This window comes from Bos indicus, chromosome 7 (assembly GCF_029378745.1).
Source record: "Bos indicus isolate NIAB-ARS_2022 breed Sahiwal x Tharparkar chromosome 7, NIAB-ARS_B.indTharparkar_mat_pri_1.0, whole genome shotgun sequence".
Taxonomy (NCBI): domain Eukaryota; kingdom Metazoa; phylum Chordata; class Mammalia; order Artiodactyla; family Bovidae; genus Bos; species Bos indicus.
Window position 1 is genome coordinate 42,922,982 of NC_091766.1, and position 16,427 is coordinate 42,939,408.

At 58.4% G+C, this 16,427-nt stretch overlaps 1 protein-coding gene across 1 annotated transcript in view; it reads left to right on the forward strand.

Moving 5' to 3' along the window:
* The window catches only part of HCN2 (hyperpolarization activated cyclic nucleotide gated potassium and sodium channel 2), a 20,346-nt gene continuing 3,919 nt past the window's right edge, over positions 1–16,427 (forward strand). Inside the window, exons 1-5 of the mRNA XM_019963486.2 lie at positions 1–682; positions 9,875–10,298; positions 11,297–11,458; positions 12,675–12,893; positions 13,979–14,125. Of these exons, the coding sequence (XP_019819045.2) occupies positions 60–682; positions 9,875–10,298; positions 11,297–11,458; positions 12,675–12,893; positions 13,979–14,125 (1,575 nt within the window). The 5' untranslated portion in view covers positions 1–59. The remainder of the gene's footprint in view (positions 683–9,874; positions 10,299–11,296; positions 11,459–12,674; positions 12,894–13,978; positions 14,126–16,427) is intronic.

Sequence of the window (16,427 nt, forward strand, 5' to 3'; positions counted from 1 at the left end):
GGCTCCGGCCGGCGGCGGCGGCGGCGGCTCCGCTCCGCACTGCCCGGCGCCGCCTCGCCATGGACGCGCGCGGGGGCGGCGGGCGGCCCGGGGAGAGCCCGGGCGCGACCCCCGCGCCGGGGCCGCCGCCGCCGCCGCCGCCGCCCGCGGCCCCCCAGCAGCAGCCGCCGCCGCCGCCACCACCCGCGCCCCCTCCGGGGCTCGGACCGGCGCCCCCTCAGCAGGCGCCCCGGACCGAGGCGGCGCCCCCGGAGGCAGCAGATGAGAGCGGCCCGCGGGCCCGGCTCCGCAGCCGAGACAGCTCTTGCGGCCGCCCGGGCACCCCGGGCGCCGCGAGCACGGCCAAGGGCAGCCCGAACGGCGAGTGCGGGCGCGGCGAGCCGCAGTGCAGCCCCGCGGGGTCCGAGGGCCCGGCGCGGGGTCCCAAGGTGTCGTTCTCGTGCCGCGGGGCAGCCCCGGGGCCCGGGCCGGCGGACGAGGCGGGCAGCGAGGAGGCGGGCCCGGCGGGGGAGTCGCGCGGCAGCCAGGCCAGCTTCATGCAGCGCCAGTTCGGCGCGCTCCTGCAGCCGGGCGTCAACAAGTTCTCGTTGCGGATGTTCGGCAGTCAGAAGGCCGTGGAGCGCGAGCAGGAGCGCGTTAAGTCAGCGGGGGCCTGGATCATCCACCCTTACAGCGACTTCAGGTACTGTCGCTCGGAGGGCCAGCTGGCCTGCGCGGAGGGGCACAACGAGCGGACGCGCGCGGAGGCCGTCCTGGGAGCGCTTTGGAAGGGCGGGGCGGTGCGCCCCACGGGTGACCTCGGGCCCCCCTCAGTGACCTCGGGAGAGTCCGGGACCCGCCCCAGAAGGACCTGGGCGTCAAAGGCGCCGCCCTTGGAGGGGCGCTGGGAGTTGCACGCAGGCTCGTGCCATGACCCTGGCGCGCCCCCTCCCACGCAACCTGACATTCTCCGCCCTTCGAGTGGGCGCACGTCACGGGCCGCAGGACCAGGGTCTGAGCGCAGAGGGGCGGAGAGGACGAATAGAGGGGAACGTGGGCGCCAGGGAGGCGGAGGAGCGGAAGGAAGGAGGAAGGAAGGGCGCCCAGGAAGGACGCGCCCCGTAGAGGCTGGCGGAGAAAGGGTTAAGCGGACACGCCGGATCCCACGGTCTCCACCTGCGCCCCACGCCGCAGAGAGGCGCGCCCCGGGTCCCTGGGCCTGGGTGTTGCGCGAGGAGTAGATGCTGAGCGTGCTGGTATCCCACGGCCGTGTCTTCTCAGCCTTATCAGCTCTGGAGGCCGGGTGGCGTGCCCAGGTGTCGGTGGTTGGGTTGTCGATGTGGAGCCGGCTGGTGCGTGGAAAGGCTCAGAGCGAGGCTGGAGCAGGGTCATGCCGCGTTTGTTTGCAGTTCCGTTCCTGGGCGTGCGCTGTGTGGCCTGCGAGTGAGAACGATGCCTGTCACTGCAGTCCGTGTGTGTGATCAAGAGCATGTGACTGCGGGGGACGGGGGTCCTGGGGGCGCGGGCCGAGCGCTCTGGGGGGTGTGTCTGCACGGCAGATCGCGGCTGTATGTTGGGGAGAGATGGTGTGTGTGTGTGTGTGTGTGTGTGTGTGTGTGTGTGTGTGTGTGTGTGTGAGATGATGTGTCCCTTACTGGAGTGTGTGAGCTAGGGTGCACAGGGTCTGTGTGCCCCACTCCGCTCGCCTACTGGCTGTGGCTCCCAGGGAGGATGCGGTTTCAGCACCACGGACAGCAGTCCGGAGGCCTGCGGGTCCTCTCCTTCCGCGGGTCTCGGGTCTCCCCTCTTCTGGAGTCGGAGGTCTTTTGCTCCTGGACCCCCAGAGCTGGGAAAGGGGGCTGCGGGACTCTCCCTTTCTCTGGACGGCTGGGGAAACGGAGGCCCAGGGACACAAGTCAGGGGTAGAGACTGGAGGAAAGTCCATGATTCCAGCTCCTCACCCTTCAGACCCTCCTGGGAGGTGAGTGCAGCCTTGACTAGAGGTTTGGGTTTGGGGAGAGGCCAGGGGCAGAGGTCTCAGGGTCACGTCCTGATGGGGTGGCGGGGGGCGGCGGGGGGGCCTCTGGATGGTCCTGACCTGCCTGGGGGCTTTGCATCCTTCTGTAGATGGTTCTGGTCTGTGAAATGGGGATGGACTTGACTTCCAGGGCTCTCTGGCCCACCTGGTCCCCCTGTGAACCGGGGGCTAACACCAGCTGGCTGGAAAGCGATATGGGGGACATGTGGGCACCGGGAGGTAGCTGCAGAAAGTAGTCATTCCCCTGTCCCCTCCAGCACGTCTGTTTGCAGCTTCCCCAGGGCAGTGGGTAGCCCAAGCTTCCTCTCAGCTGCAGAAGGGATGGTGGTGCTGGGAGAAGGAGCTGGATGTCCCCATCCTTCTGCCTGTCCCACACAGTCATTCGTGTGTCCCTGGGCAGATACATTGTAAACTGGGGGTGATCAATGGGGTGGGGGCGAGGGAAGGGGCATATGTGGCCTGTAGCTGGGACAAGGTAAGCCAGTCAAGGTAAAAACCCTAAGATCCTGCCAAGTTGGAGTGCAGCTACCCCAAATTTACACACCAGGAGAGGGGCACAAAGAGGTAAATTCACTTGCCCAAAGCCACGCAGCTAGTCCCAAGCCAGGTAGAATGGGGATTCACGCCTAGGGAGGCTAGCCTCTGAATCCACACTTTGGATTGTCAGGCACGCTGGTTTCTGGCCATGTCCCGTCCAGGCCAAGAAGAAACAAGAGGAACAAAGGCATCCTGTGTTCATGGGTGTGTGTTAGTTTTAAGAACCATTCATAGAGCAGCAGGGAGGGTCCTTGGATCTGCTTGTCCACACTTGGCTCTGTCTGTGCTGATGACCTGATGGTGCAGACACTGTCCACGCTGGTGCCCAGGTGAGCCCTGGACACGACTGAGAAGGGAAATGAGGCCAAGAGGCCAAGGCTCCCACACCAGCCCCAGGACCACTTCCTTGAGCAACAACTTTGTTCAGGTTGACCTGGCACCTGTCTGGCACGGACGACAGGACAATTCACGTTTGATGAGCTGGAACAGCTGCAGCCATGCCTCACTCCAAGGACCACGAGGGCTTCCAGGGAGAGGGAGTGTCTGCAGAGGCCTCGGGGAGGAGGGCTCTTGAGGCAGGTGACCAGACCAAGGCTTGGAGAGAGGAGTACAAAGTCTGGAACAGGCTGCGGAGGGGCTGGGGAAGTCTGCAGTGAGGCCTGAAGTCCCTGTGTATAGCCTGCAGCCCTTCCCAGGCTTCCCTGCCTCAGTTTCCCCAAATTCAAGGTGTACCCCACTTCTCTTGATCTGATTTGTGTCTGCACCACCTGTGCACTTGGAAGTGGCCTTTTCCCCCTTGATACGCTTACCGGCCTTTCACACACTCCCCCACCATGGTTTCCTGGGGCCTGGCATGCAGGGGGGCCCAGGATGATTTGGGGAGCCCATTGAGGGGCCCATGTGGGTGCCAGGTGAGGCCGAGAGTCAGGTCATGAGCCCCATTTCCTGGCAGCTTAGGACCAGCCCCAACCCTTTCTGGCATGTCTTCACTTTTTCATGGGGCTGTGGGTAACCCTAGAGCTGGCGCCTGGATACAGTCTACGAGCGTCTGTGGGGTTGGGGAGGGGAAAAGCATGTTCCAGGAACAACAGGAAGCTCTCCCACTCTGGACCATCCACTCCTTCTGCCACTTTCTTCACCTCCTCGGATGGTGATCACTTGGGGATCAAGGCAGCTGTGGTTGAGTGGGGGCCTGGGCATGTCTGGGATGGGGGGCCAGTGGCCTTATCTCCCCAGAAAGAGTATGGGCGGTGGCTTCCCAGGGCCTTTCATCCTGTTTCCAAGTCTGTAAGCTCCTCTGAGTTCTGACCTGAGTCTCTCCTGCTGCTCAATGTTCCCAAATTGTGTGCCACCAGAAGGCCTGATTTTGCAGGGAAAAGAGAAGTGGGTCCCTTTCCTGGCCCTCAGCAGAGTTCAGACAAAGCCAGGTCCTGTGGATGCTGGCCTGTATCTGTGACACCCTAGGGGACCCCAAGAGCCTGGGGTGGTAGAGGACTGGCCTGAAGATCCAATAGGACTAGAGGCCTTCTCCTGCCCCAGATGGCCCTATGGATCAGCGGGAGATCAGGATGCGTCAGCTCATGAGAATAAGCCCTGAATTATCCCAGGGGTGGTGGGGGTGGGGTGGGGTGGGGAGGGGAGGCAAGACAGGAACGGGGCTCAGAGCTTCCCTGGTTCTGAATCCAGCACTCAGAGTTGGGGGCAGTGGACATACCCATTTCCCAGGTGGAAGACCTGTGGCCCAGGCCCACCCAGCAGGGAGGAAGGGAGCTTCACTGTCCCTATAGGGGGTCGGGGCCCCTTGTCACTCTACGGGGTTCCTGCCTGAAGTTGGAGCTTCTGGTCCTTGAATTCCCTGCTTTAGATTGTCACACACCTATGCCCTGTGTCCACATCCAGGGCCTGGGCATGACCTGGGGGCTCAGGGGGAATGCTGGGAGAGTTCACTTTATATAAGCTAGCTTCCTCTGCTACTCACTTGCTCAGGAAAAACCCTGCTTCACTTCCCCCAAACACAGTGAGCACAGGCCACCCCACCTCTGCCTGAACACTACCCTCCACCCCTTCCTGGCAGGGATGTTTGTCCTTCTTACTTTAAACTCACTCTGGCCATGGCCCCCACAGCCCCACAGAGCCCGGCTCCCACACCTCTCATCGCTTTTCACCTCCCTTTATGCCCCTGCTCCAGCCCCAGACCTTCCAGCTGCCCAAAAGGCAAACTCTTTGCTGGCTGTTCCCTGGGCCCAGGGTGCAGTGCCCTGTACTTTGCCTAGCGGCCCTTCTCCATCTTCTGCCCACATGCCACTTCCTCTGAGAAGCCCTCCTGATTCATCCTGGCTAAAGCAGCCCCCCTGAAGCATCCCAGTCATTTTTCTGTCTGTGTGGAACATCCAGCTCCCCACCTGGGCTGGGGCCCCGAGGGACTGACAGGTTTGTCTGGTCACCACGTGTCCCCCTGGCCTGGCACCCAGTTGGCCCCACAGTCTGCCCTGTCTTGGGATCACCCAGGAATCCTCCCCCGGGGAGTCTCCCTTTCCAGATCACTGACACCTGCCTGGGATCTGTAACTCATGTCCAAAGGCTCAGGCCCTAATCCTCCACCACCCCACCCTCCACCCCTCCAGGCTCATCCTTAATTGCAGACCTCCAGCCCCTAATCCCCTGGGATTTGCCTGATCTGATCCATAATTCCTAGACTGCCTCCTGCCCAGTTCTTGGTTCTCCAACCTGGAACGGAGGGAGCTGCTGCCCTTGTTCACCGTGTCCATGGCCAGCAGCTTCAGGCTCCTGGGATGCCCCTACCGGCCCCTCTCCTGGTCCTGCCTGCCCGGTCCTGGAAGCACAGGCTGCTTGTCCAGTTTCCAGAGTTGAAGGGAGGGGCCTGGAGCACTGGAGATAGGAGGGTGATCACGTGGTCCCCAGCTCTGGTCCTGAGGTCTGACTGCCTGGCTTCTGTCACTTAACCGTTTCCAGCCTCGGTTTCTCCATCTGCACAAAGAAAGGCCGGAGAGCTGCTGGAGCAGGTGCTGGGCTCCCGGTGGGCCCCACTGACATCAGAACCACCTGGGAGAGGGTTCTGAGTGCTCCTGTTCACAGAGTGTTGGGGTCATTGTGCTGAGCCCCCCACTTCCTGCCCAGGAGCCCTGGCCTTGCTGTCTTTCAGGGCCCAGTTCCTATCTGGGCACAGGTGGGAACCAGGGTCTGAGTGTTTTCTCATGGGGTCTGTTTGTTCGGGAGGACTTCTCCGTACAGGGTTTAATTACCATCCCCAAAGACCCTGGGTAACTGAGGTAGCTGTGACCCCAGACCCTGAAGCCCTGACCTTGTCCTGGAAGCTCTTGGGGTCCTGGGGGGTTCCCTGGGTCCTGGTGGGAGGGGTCTCTGGGTCCCAAGGGTCCCTGGGTCCCGGGGAGTCTCTAGGTCCTGGGGGATGTCTCTGGGTCTCAGGGGTCTCTGAGTCCTGGGGATACTGGGAGGTATCTGGGTCCTGGGGGAGGTCTCTGAGTCCTGAGGAGTCTCTGGGTCCCAGGGGGGGTCCATGAGTTCTGGGGAGGACACCTCTGGGTCATGGGAGGGCATCTCTGGGTCTTTGGAGGTCTCTGAGATGGCCTACTGTAGGAGGGGCTGCTGGGATTGGGCAGATAAGGCATGGAGGCTCAGAAGAGAGTGATCAGCCCTGGGGCTGCACAGCCCAAGGGGGCAGGCAGGCCCAGGAGACGTGGAGGTACAGGGGAGGGGGGCCTGGAACCTATACCCCAGGCCTCAGTCCCCTCCTCCTGCCCACCTCCAGGAGGACCGCGTTGGCTGAAAGGGATGAGGCTGAGACCCTGGGCAGCCAGGGATAGTTCTCAGTGACCAAGGGGCACTGGCCAGGGCTCAGGCCTGAAGGTGGAGTTCCTGGCAGTGTGGGCAGTAGACAGGACAGGCCCAGGGGTGGCAGGCTGGCTCTCAGGTCTCTGGCCCCGCATCCCAAGCCTGGGCCACCTCTCTGGTCTGTCAGTAGGGAAGTGTGGTGTCTGCCCACACCTGCCCCCCTACCCACACCCTGACCGCAGAACAAAAGGAGAGAATGTCTGTGATGTGTCACCTGGGGAGGAGAAGCACTTCTGCTTCTGGCCATTTAGACTTTCTGCCCCACCCTGGGGATTTCTAGGCCCCCCAATTTAGACTGTTTCTAACCCCCTCTCATGAGTTTCTGGGCTCTCTGGAGGTTTCTTCTTCACTGGCCTTTAGTTACTCTTTCCTACTTGCTTTGTCCTCAGGCATAAGCCCTTCAACCCCAAAACTGGGGCTGGGGGAGAAGGTCTCAATTCAGAAAGCGGGGGGGTTAGGAGCTTTGCTGTGGACATGCTGGGGGTGGAGGTAGGGAGCAGGCAGGTGAGGCCCCTCGGTCAGGTTGGGTCTTGGGTCCTGGGGGTCTCAAGGCTGAGTAGATGATGCAGATCAGAGGTCTGAGCCCTACATCTGCTCTAGATTTATGTAAAGAAGGCTTTGAACTTGGAGCAGTCCTTTGTTCTGCCCTTATCACTCACCCCAGATCATGTTGACACTTTCATCTCTAAAGGTCTCCATCTATCTCCACCCCAAGGTGGGTTTCCCAGCTGGAGTCCCCATGGCCACTGGGAGAAGCCCTCAGCACGTGTGGGTGGACAGGGCCAGGGGACCCTCAAAGCCTGCCTTTCCCTGGGCTCCTCCCAAACAGATAGAAGAAGAGACTGAGGTTCCCAGGGGCTGGAGGGACTTGCCAAGGTCACACTTGCCAGTGGGCAGAAGCCCAGACCTGGCTGTTGTCACCACCGTCTTGGACTTTGGGTCCTTTCCAGGCTTGGCTCTCACAGACCAGGCTGCTGTGAACATCTTGTTACAAATCACTTTTTAATTTTTTTCTCTTCCTCTTGGATGATTTCCTTGGGATCAGTTCCCCGAAGTGGAAGGCCTGGGTTACTGGGCAGGTGAGGTGCTATGCTGCTGCTGCTGCTGCTAAGTCGCTTCAGTCGTGTCCAACTCTGTGCGACCCCATAGACAGCAGCCCACCAGGCTTCCTCTTCCCTAACAGGGCTGCTCCCAAGAGAACCAACCCACAGTGTCTCCCAAATCAGGGTGCTCACTGTAGTCAGGTCAGCACTGCTGTTTATACCTTTCTGTTAGTTTTTGCTAATTTGGGGGAGTCCCTCCAGCCCCTGGGAACCTCAGTCTCTTTCTGTCTGAGGGAGGTCCAGGAAGTGGCAGGCTTTGAGGGTTCCCTAGCCCTGTCCTGCCTGCATACACTAGAATCTTCTCCAAGAGGACTTGGGGACTCTGGCCATCATGGGGAGGGCGCCTGGCCTACCAGATGGCCCAGGACACCCACCTCAGGGTGGGCGTCTCTCCCTGCACTGTGAGAGGCAAAATCAAACAAAGGACTCTGTTCTGAATTTTAGACCATCCTTTGTCTGAATCTTGACAGGGAATGTGGCCTCAGACCCCGATCTGGGGCATCCCTTCATCGCTAAGATCCTGGTCCTCGGTGTTCTCTTGTATACATGTGTTAACATAAATACAACATAGCATTTGGCCTTTAACCATTTAAAAGCATACAGTCAAGTGACATTAAGTACATTCACAATGTTGCTCAATCACCACCTTTCATCCTTGCCAGAACATTTTCATCTTCCCAAACAGAAACTCCCTAGCCTCTGACAACCAGGAACCCACTCTCTGTGTCTGTGTATCTGCCTGTTCTGGACGTTTCCCATCAGTGGAATCACACCCCACGTGTCCTCCTGTGTCTGCTTCTCTCACTGAGTACCATGTTCTCAGGGTCCATCCACGTGGTAGCGAGTATCAGGGCTTCTCCCCTTTTTGTGGCTGAGTGATGCTCCCATGTGTGGAGGGAACACATTATGTTTATGTGTTCATCCACTGATGGATGCATGGATTGTTTCCAATTCTGGCCACTGTAAGTCGTGCCATGGTGGACACTGGTGTACAACAGTCTGTTTGAATACCTGCTTTCCATCCTTGGGTGTAGGTCCAGGACCCATGTGGAATTGCCAGGCCACATGGTAACTTTAACTTTCTGCAGCGCCGGACAGTTTTGCCTTGAGTAGTTTTGATTCCTGTTTGTTGCAGGGCTGGGCATCTTTCCATGTGGCCTTTGCTGCGTCCATCTGTCCTCACGGGTGAATGTTGAACTCAGGACACGGTGCCCGGCTGTTGATAGATTTATTCCTCAAATGACAGGCCGTTTCGAAAGAGCATAGCATTCCCAGGTGGAATTCTGGAATTGACCTCAGGCACACATTATCAGTCCTGGGTGTGTGGGTCTGGCAGCAGAAGCAACCAGTCATCCCACTTTTAGGCATATTTATCACATGAAACATCCAAGCCTGGCCAAGTTGGGTCACTCAGGTTCCTCTGTCGCCTGGCCCTATGCTCTGCCTGCCAGGCCTTCCTCTTCCTTTCTCCCTGCCCCTGGGGCACCCCAGCCTCTTCCCTGTCTCCAGCGCCTCCCCCCCCGCCCCCCACCCTGTACCCTGAGCGCTTTCAGAAATGGAGGGATAGCCAGTGACCCCTGCTCAACCTTCCGGTGCCCTACAGGGAAACCCAGTGGGGGTGGGGGTCCTGCACTCTGTCTGGCACCCATCCCATACCTGCAGCCACCACCCAGCCACCCAACACTCCTGGAGCCAATCCCCACCCCACCCCTCCAGCTTCTCCCTTGTCTCCTCCCTCCCTGCTCAGCCTTACTTCCTTTGGCATGCCAACCTTATGCCAGGCACATCGGACCTTTTTGGTCCCAGGAAACATTTAGTCAATTTTTGAGTGGCTATTCTAGGTCTCTGACTTCTTCAAAGAAAGACGGTCAGGCTGGGCCTGTGAGAGGAACTGGGCTGGAGGAGTCCAGGCAGCAGTAGAGTGCAATCTGGGACGTGGGAGGGCTTCCTGGAGGCAAGGTCCACACTAGCCCTGCGTGCTAAGTCACTTTAGCCATTTCCGACTCTTTGCAACCCCACGGACTATAACCCTCCAGGCTCCTTGGTCCATGAGATTCTCCAGGCAAGAATACTGCCCTCCTCCAGGGGATCTTCCCAATCTAGGGATCGAACCTGTGTCTCTTACATCCCCTGCATTGGCAGGAAGGTTCTTTACCACTAGCGCCATCTGGGAAGCCCTCACCAACTATGACCCGGGGTGGGGGCAAATTGTCAGCTTCGCTGGAGTATGCGAGTTCTGGGCTGGTCTTCAATGGTACCTGCGTGCACAATGGGGCAGGCAGAAGCGCTCAGAGGAGGGCCCCACACAAAGGCAGAGTCGTGACCCACTGCACCTCGCCCCCAGGTTCTACTGGGACTTCACCATGCTGCTCTTCATGGTGGGAAACCTCATCATCATCCCCGTGGGCATCACCTTCTTCAAGGACGAGACCACGGCCCCATGGATTGTGTTCAATGTTGTCTCGGACACATTCTTCCTCATGGACCTGGTGCTGAACTTCCGCACGGGCATTGTGATCGAGGACAACACGGAGATCATCCTGGACCCCGAGAAGATCAAGAAGAAGTACCTGCGCACGTGGTTCGTGGTGGACTTCGTATCCTCCATCCCCGTGGACTACATCTTCCTCATCGTGGAGAAAGGCATCGACTCTGAGGTCTACAAGACGGCCCGCGCCCTGCGCATCGTGCGCTTCACCAAGATCCTCAGCCTGCTGCGCCTGCTCCGCTTGTCGCGCCTCATCCGCTACATCCATCAGTGGGAGGAGGTGAGTGGCTCTGCGTGGGCTCAGGGGTGGGGCCAAGGCCATGGGCGGGGTTTTGCGGGGCTGGTGGGCAGGGGCTGTGGGGCTGGGGCACAGAGGCAAGGGTGGGGTCAGTGGGGTCGTAATGGGCTGGAACTGGGCTGGGATGTAGGGGCAGGGTTGTGATGGGCGAGGGGGTGGTGATGGGTGAGGATGCCGTTGTGATGGGACCAGGCGATGGCTATAGGAGGCACCGGCAACAAAAAGGCCGGGCCATGATGGGAGACCCTTGGCGGGGGGTGCTGCAGGGTCCAGGGGCGTACTACAATGAGAAGACAGGCGGGATTAGACACACAAGAGTAGCGGTGTCATTGAGTACACCGAGCGGGGTTACAGGAGCTGCCGAGACGGGCCTGGGAAACACGGGTGGAACCTGGGCGGATTGGGGGCGGGGAGCTAGGGGCATGGTCACAGGAGCCCCTACCTGCTGGGGAGTGGGTTCACAGAAAGCACTGCATGAATCCTTGACACATCTGCAGCCCTTCCTTCGTTCTGCCCTGTGAGAGGCAGACTTCACAGCCCTGTTGGCAATGGGGAAACTGAGGCCCCAAGAAGTGAAGTCATGACCCTATCTCCCAAGTTCAGACCCACTTCTGGACTCAGTGTGACCTGACTTCTGCAACCCTCGGCCACCATACGGGCTCAGTCACCAGCACTTGCCAGGACGGCGACAGGCTGCCGGGGGGGTGTGGGTGGGGACTGGGTCACTGGAAGAGGCAGTGGTCCTCAGAGAGGACACTGGGTGGCTGGCCAGGCAGAGATTTGGTGCCTGGGTGGCAGGCTGGTAAGGGGCCATGTTCTCTAGTCTAGGGCACTTCATTACCTTGAGAGGCCTATGGGGAGTGGGGGCTACAAGGAGGCAAGGGCTGCCCCTCGTTGGGGACTGCGTCTTCCCACTGCTGGAGCATGAGTAACCATGGGTCTGCCGGACACTCACGTGAGCTGCCCTGCCTCGCCCCTAGATCTTCCACATGACCTACGACCTGGCGAGCGCCGTCATGCGCATCTGCAACCTCATCAGCATGATGCTGCTCCTCTGCCACTGGGATGGCTGCCTGCAGTTCCTGGTGCCCATGCTTCAGGACTTCCCACGCAACTGCTGGGTCTCCATCAACGGCATGGTGGTGAGCCCGGCGCTCGTGTCCCTCCTGCGTGCCTGGAGCACAGGGCACCTGAAACCCCCTCTGGTGGTGAGCGCTCCTCTGGGCTGCTGTCCCAGTTGGAGCCTTGCAGGTCCGGAACTATGGAGATCCTTCGCCGTTTGAGGGCAGTAGAGCTGCTTTTGTCCCCCTCTCCCCTCTAGAAATCACGTCATCTGCTTATTGTTTTGTGATCCATTCCACTCTTTTATTTGCACGCATGTGTGTGCATGCTGTTGCTTAGTCATGTCTCTTTTCGACCCCCTGGAGTGCAGCCCACCAGGCTTCTCTGTCTGTGAGATTCTCCAGGCAAGAATACTGGAATGGGTTGCCATTTCCTCAAGGGGATTTTCCAAACCCAAGGATCGAACCCGCATCTCCTGCATTGGCAGGCGGACTCTTTCCCACTGAACCACCTGGGAAGCCCATTTTATTTGCACCCATGTGTTTAAATGACAATTTTATCATAGTCCTCAAATGGGAAAGTGGTATCATCGGTCTTGAGAAGTAATAAATTGGGAGATTCAGGAGCACCTATTGCTTTCTGGCTGAGACTGTTAACAAGCCTTTCTCCCGCTGGGGTGCATTTGGGGCACAGGGCAGGTGGGCATTGATGGGCGGGAGCAGTGGAGGGAAAACCCTTGGGCGCCCAGCCCAGCGCCTGGCACAGCTGCCTGGCTGAGGCAGCTCATTGTCTGGCCGGACACCCGGGCATGTGGTCCTATTTCCTGAACGGGGCCTGCTGCCCCTCCCCTAGCTGGTTCAACTGAGGACTGGCAGGGGGTGGTGGGTTTCTTCCTGGTCCTGTCTGATGCCTCTTCCTCCCTGCCCCTCTGATCAGTTCAGTGTCCTCAGCTCACTGTCCCCAGGACTTCCCCATTCTTTGGCCTCAAAGACACTCATCAGAAGTTGTAAAGTGGTGAGGGCTCTTGAACACCCAGAGCTGGACTCTAGCTGCTCGGAGCCTGTTTCCCCAGGAATGAAGTGGGGAGGTGGCTTCATGCCGGCCCTCTGCTGAGTTGCTGTAACATGTGTACACATCACGTTGGCTGCCTGAATCTAGTTTCCCTTGGTTGACTCTGGACACAGGGAGCTGGATGCCTGGGGAAGGGTGGGCAGGCAGGGCCCTGCGGGGGGTGGTTGTCGAGAGGCTCCCTGGGGACTTCGAGCCCCTGCCCACCACCCACCCTTGGACTTGCAGAACCACTCATGGAGCGAGCTCTACTCCTTCGCGCTGTTCAAGGCCATGAGCCACATGCTGTGCATCGGGTACGGGCGGCAGGCGCCAGAAAGCATGACGGACATCTGGCTGACCATGCTGAGCATGATCGTGGGTGCCACCTGCTACGCCATGTTCATTGGCCACGCCACCGCCCTCATCCAGTCGCTGGACTCCTCAAGGCGCCAGTACCAGGAGAAGGTCTGAGGGGGGAGGAACCCCCGAGGGTCTGGGGTCCACCCCATGTCCCTCCAGCTCCATGCATTGTGCTCAGGATGGAGGCCAGAGGGGTAGAGGGGATGGGGACCTAAAAAGGGTCTGTGGCTGTGATCAGGACTGAACATCCCCCCCAACTCCTTGGTGGGGGGAGCAGCTCACAGAAGGACAGTGAGAAAGCTCAGAGCCCTGAGGAAGAAGTCTAGAGGGGACACAGGGGCCAATGACGGGGAAAGGACAGGGCCAGGAGACCCCTTGGTGAGGGGTGTCTCTGGGCTGTCCCAGGAAGGGTGGGGGTGGTAGGGTTGCTCAAGGACACAAGGGAGGCCTCTGGGAAGCAAGGATGTCCTGGAACTTAGCCTCCCTGGGGCGAGGCCAATGTGGCCCCATAGACCAGCACTTCCTGGAGGTCAGCATCAGTCTTCTGCCTCAGTTTCCCCTCCCTCGGGCCAAGGATGGCCCAGTTCCCCAAACCCTGCCCCACCTGTCCCTGTACTGCTACCCCAGGGCTGGCCTTGGCCCAGCAGCTGCCGCACCCCCAGCAGTGGCCCAGCAGTCAGGTCGGCTGGGTCAGCTGGGCCTGGTGCCAGGCGCCCCGGCTGTCCGGAAGCCACCAGCCTCCCACCCAAACACGAGCTGGTGCCGCCACCCGCCCGCCGTCACGGGTTCCGCTGAGCTCAGGACAGCTGTGGCTGGGCGGGGCTAGGGCGGAAGCGGGGCCCGAGCTCCCCTAGGGGTGCCACCCTGGGGACAGTAGGGCCTGGCACCCCTGACTGGTGCCCTTGCCCCCAGCCCTGTTCAGGAGGGGCTGGGCTGGCGATTTCTAAAAAGATCATCGAGGAGGGGACCACCAAAGGGTCAGGGGTGGTGGGAGGGGTTGCCAGAAGATATTCAGGACACAGGAGTTAACTTTTACTGCCAGGGTTAAAATTATCAGGGGCATTTTAGCCATTCATCTGAAATTCAGATTCCCTGAGTGTCCCATGTTGTCGTGGTCATAAGCTGAGGCCCGCTCAGGCTGGGGCTCTGGAGCAGACACTGCTGACCCAGGCCCCCCCATCCTGTTACAGTACAAGCAAGTGGAGCAGTACATGTCCTTCCACAAGCTGCCAGCCGACTTCCGCCAGAAGATCCACGACTACTACGAGCACCGCTACCAGGGCAAGATGTTCGACGAGGACAGCATCCTCGGCGAGCTCAACGGGCCCCTGCGGGAGGTAGGGGGTTCTGAGAGAAGTGAGCTCCTGGTGATCTGTATTTGATCTTTACTTAGACATTTACATCAAGTTAAACTGGCAAAACTGGATATTGGCAGAAGATAGCCATCTTCTGTCCTGTCCCTCCACCGGGTTCCTCCGGCTCTCCATCCGTTTTCTTACAAAACCATGGACGCCTGTGGGCCTCCAGGTGTCGGCACTCCCAGCGCCCCCTCTCTGAGCCCATCCTTCGCATTGAGGGAGGAGCTCGTGGCGCCCAGAGAGGCGAGGGAGGGGCACACCCTTCGATCCCTGAGGGTGACACAAGGGATGCCCTGGGAGCTGGTTCCCAAATGCTCAGTGAGAGGTGAGCCCCAAGGAGCTACACTCAGGTGCATTCTCTTCTTTTGGGAGAGTTTCCCTGTGATCAAGGGCTTGTGTTTCTGTGAATTGTCCGTAACTTTTGTTTTCCTTCGGAACTTTTGGCCTTTTTTAGAAAATTTTATTTTTAATTGAAGTATAGTTGATCCTCTGGGAAGATCCCCTGGAGGAGGTCACAGCAACCCACTCCAGTATACCTGCCTAGAGAATCCACAGAGGAGCCTGGTGGGCTACAGTCCATGGGGCTGCAAAGAGTCAGACACTACTGAAGCAACTTAGCACAGCACACAGTTGATTTATAATGCTGTGTCAGTTTCTGGTGTACAGCAATGACTCATCTATCTATACACACTCTTATAGATTCTTTTCCATTATGGTTTATTACAGGTTAAGAGCTTTCTGTGCTACATAGTAGGACCTTATCTATTTTACATATAATATCTGCTAATCCCAAACTCTGCAATTACCTACCCCTTTCCCCTCTGGTAACTGTTTTGTTTTTGGCCAAACCATGAGGCTGCCAGATGGTTCCTCAACTAAGAATCAACCCAAATCTGGGCCCTTGGCAGTGACAGCATCGAGTCCTAGTCACTGGACCTGCCAGGGAATTCCCTAAAAACCTGGAGGACTTTACCTCTTGGTGATGTAGATTTCCACCCCGTGACCATTTGTCTTTTTTGAGATTTTTTTCTGACATGGACCATTTTTAGTCATCCTTGAATTTATTACACTATTGCTTCTGTGTTACGTTTTGGTTTTCTGGCCAAAAGGTGTGTGGGATCTTGGCTTCCTAACCAGGGATTGAATCTGCTGCAGCCCTGCATCAGAAGGTGAAATCTTAACCACTGGACTGCCAGGGAAGTCCCACCATTTGTCTTTAAACCTTGCTGATTGTGGTTTCTCCCCCATGTGGAATTTTTATGCTGTATACATCAGGTGCTTTGTGTATGCTTGCTGTGTACAGCAGGTATTCCATGTACGCTTGCTGCATACTGCAGGTGCTCAAACCTGACTGCTGCACACAAGTCTTCAATATCTCCTCTCTGTGTATAGCAGGCATGCAGTACATGCTCACTCTACAAAGCAGGTACCTACCACCTGCCTGCTCTACACCTAGGTTTTAGAGAAATTCTCCTGTGTCTTCTTCCGATATGTGTGGTCCCGTTTTGCATGTGGACCCGATGCCTTTGGAACCTGTCCTGGAACTGGTGTGAGGAAGGGTCCAGGCTCTCCTGCTGTGGGGCTGCACCCTCAGGCTCTGGGTGAACCGCCCTCGTGCCTGGTCTGTTTCTGGACTTTTCATCTGGCCCACAGGCCTGTCTGCTTTGTGTGCACCAAACCCACACTGTTTGTGTCACAAGTTTTCAGTGTGTTTTGGTGCCTTGGAGGCTGAGTCCTCTGCTCTTTCTTATTTTGGGCTAAGCTGGGTCTTTGTTGCTACACAGGCTTTTCTCTAGTTGCGGTGTGCAGGCTTCTCATTGTGGTAGCTTCTCTTGTTTCAGAGCACAGGCTCTACAGTGTGTAGGCTTCTCATTGCAGTGTCTTGTTTCCTGGACACAGGATCTAGAGTGTGCGGGCTTCAGTAGTTGCGGCACACAGGCTCAGTAGCTGCGGTTCCCGAGCTCTAGAGCACAGGCTCAGCAGTTGCGGTGCACTGGCTTAGCTGCTCCATGGCATGTGGGATCTTCCCCATCAGGGATCCAAGCTGTGGCTCCTGCATTGGCAGGCGGATTCTTTACCAACTGAGTCACCAGGAAAGCCCCCTCCTCTTCTTTGTCATGGGTTTCCTGATGTTTCTGCTTGTGTATTCTGAGTGAACAGCCCCGGTTGTTAAGAAGCGAGCCAGGCAGCATTTCCACAGGCTGTGCACTGTGGCCCTACCCAGGGAGAAAGGGTGTCTCCTGTGTCAAAGATGGTAAGTGGCACGTGTTCATGGCTCTTC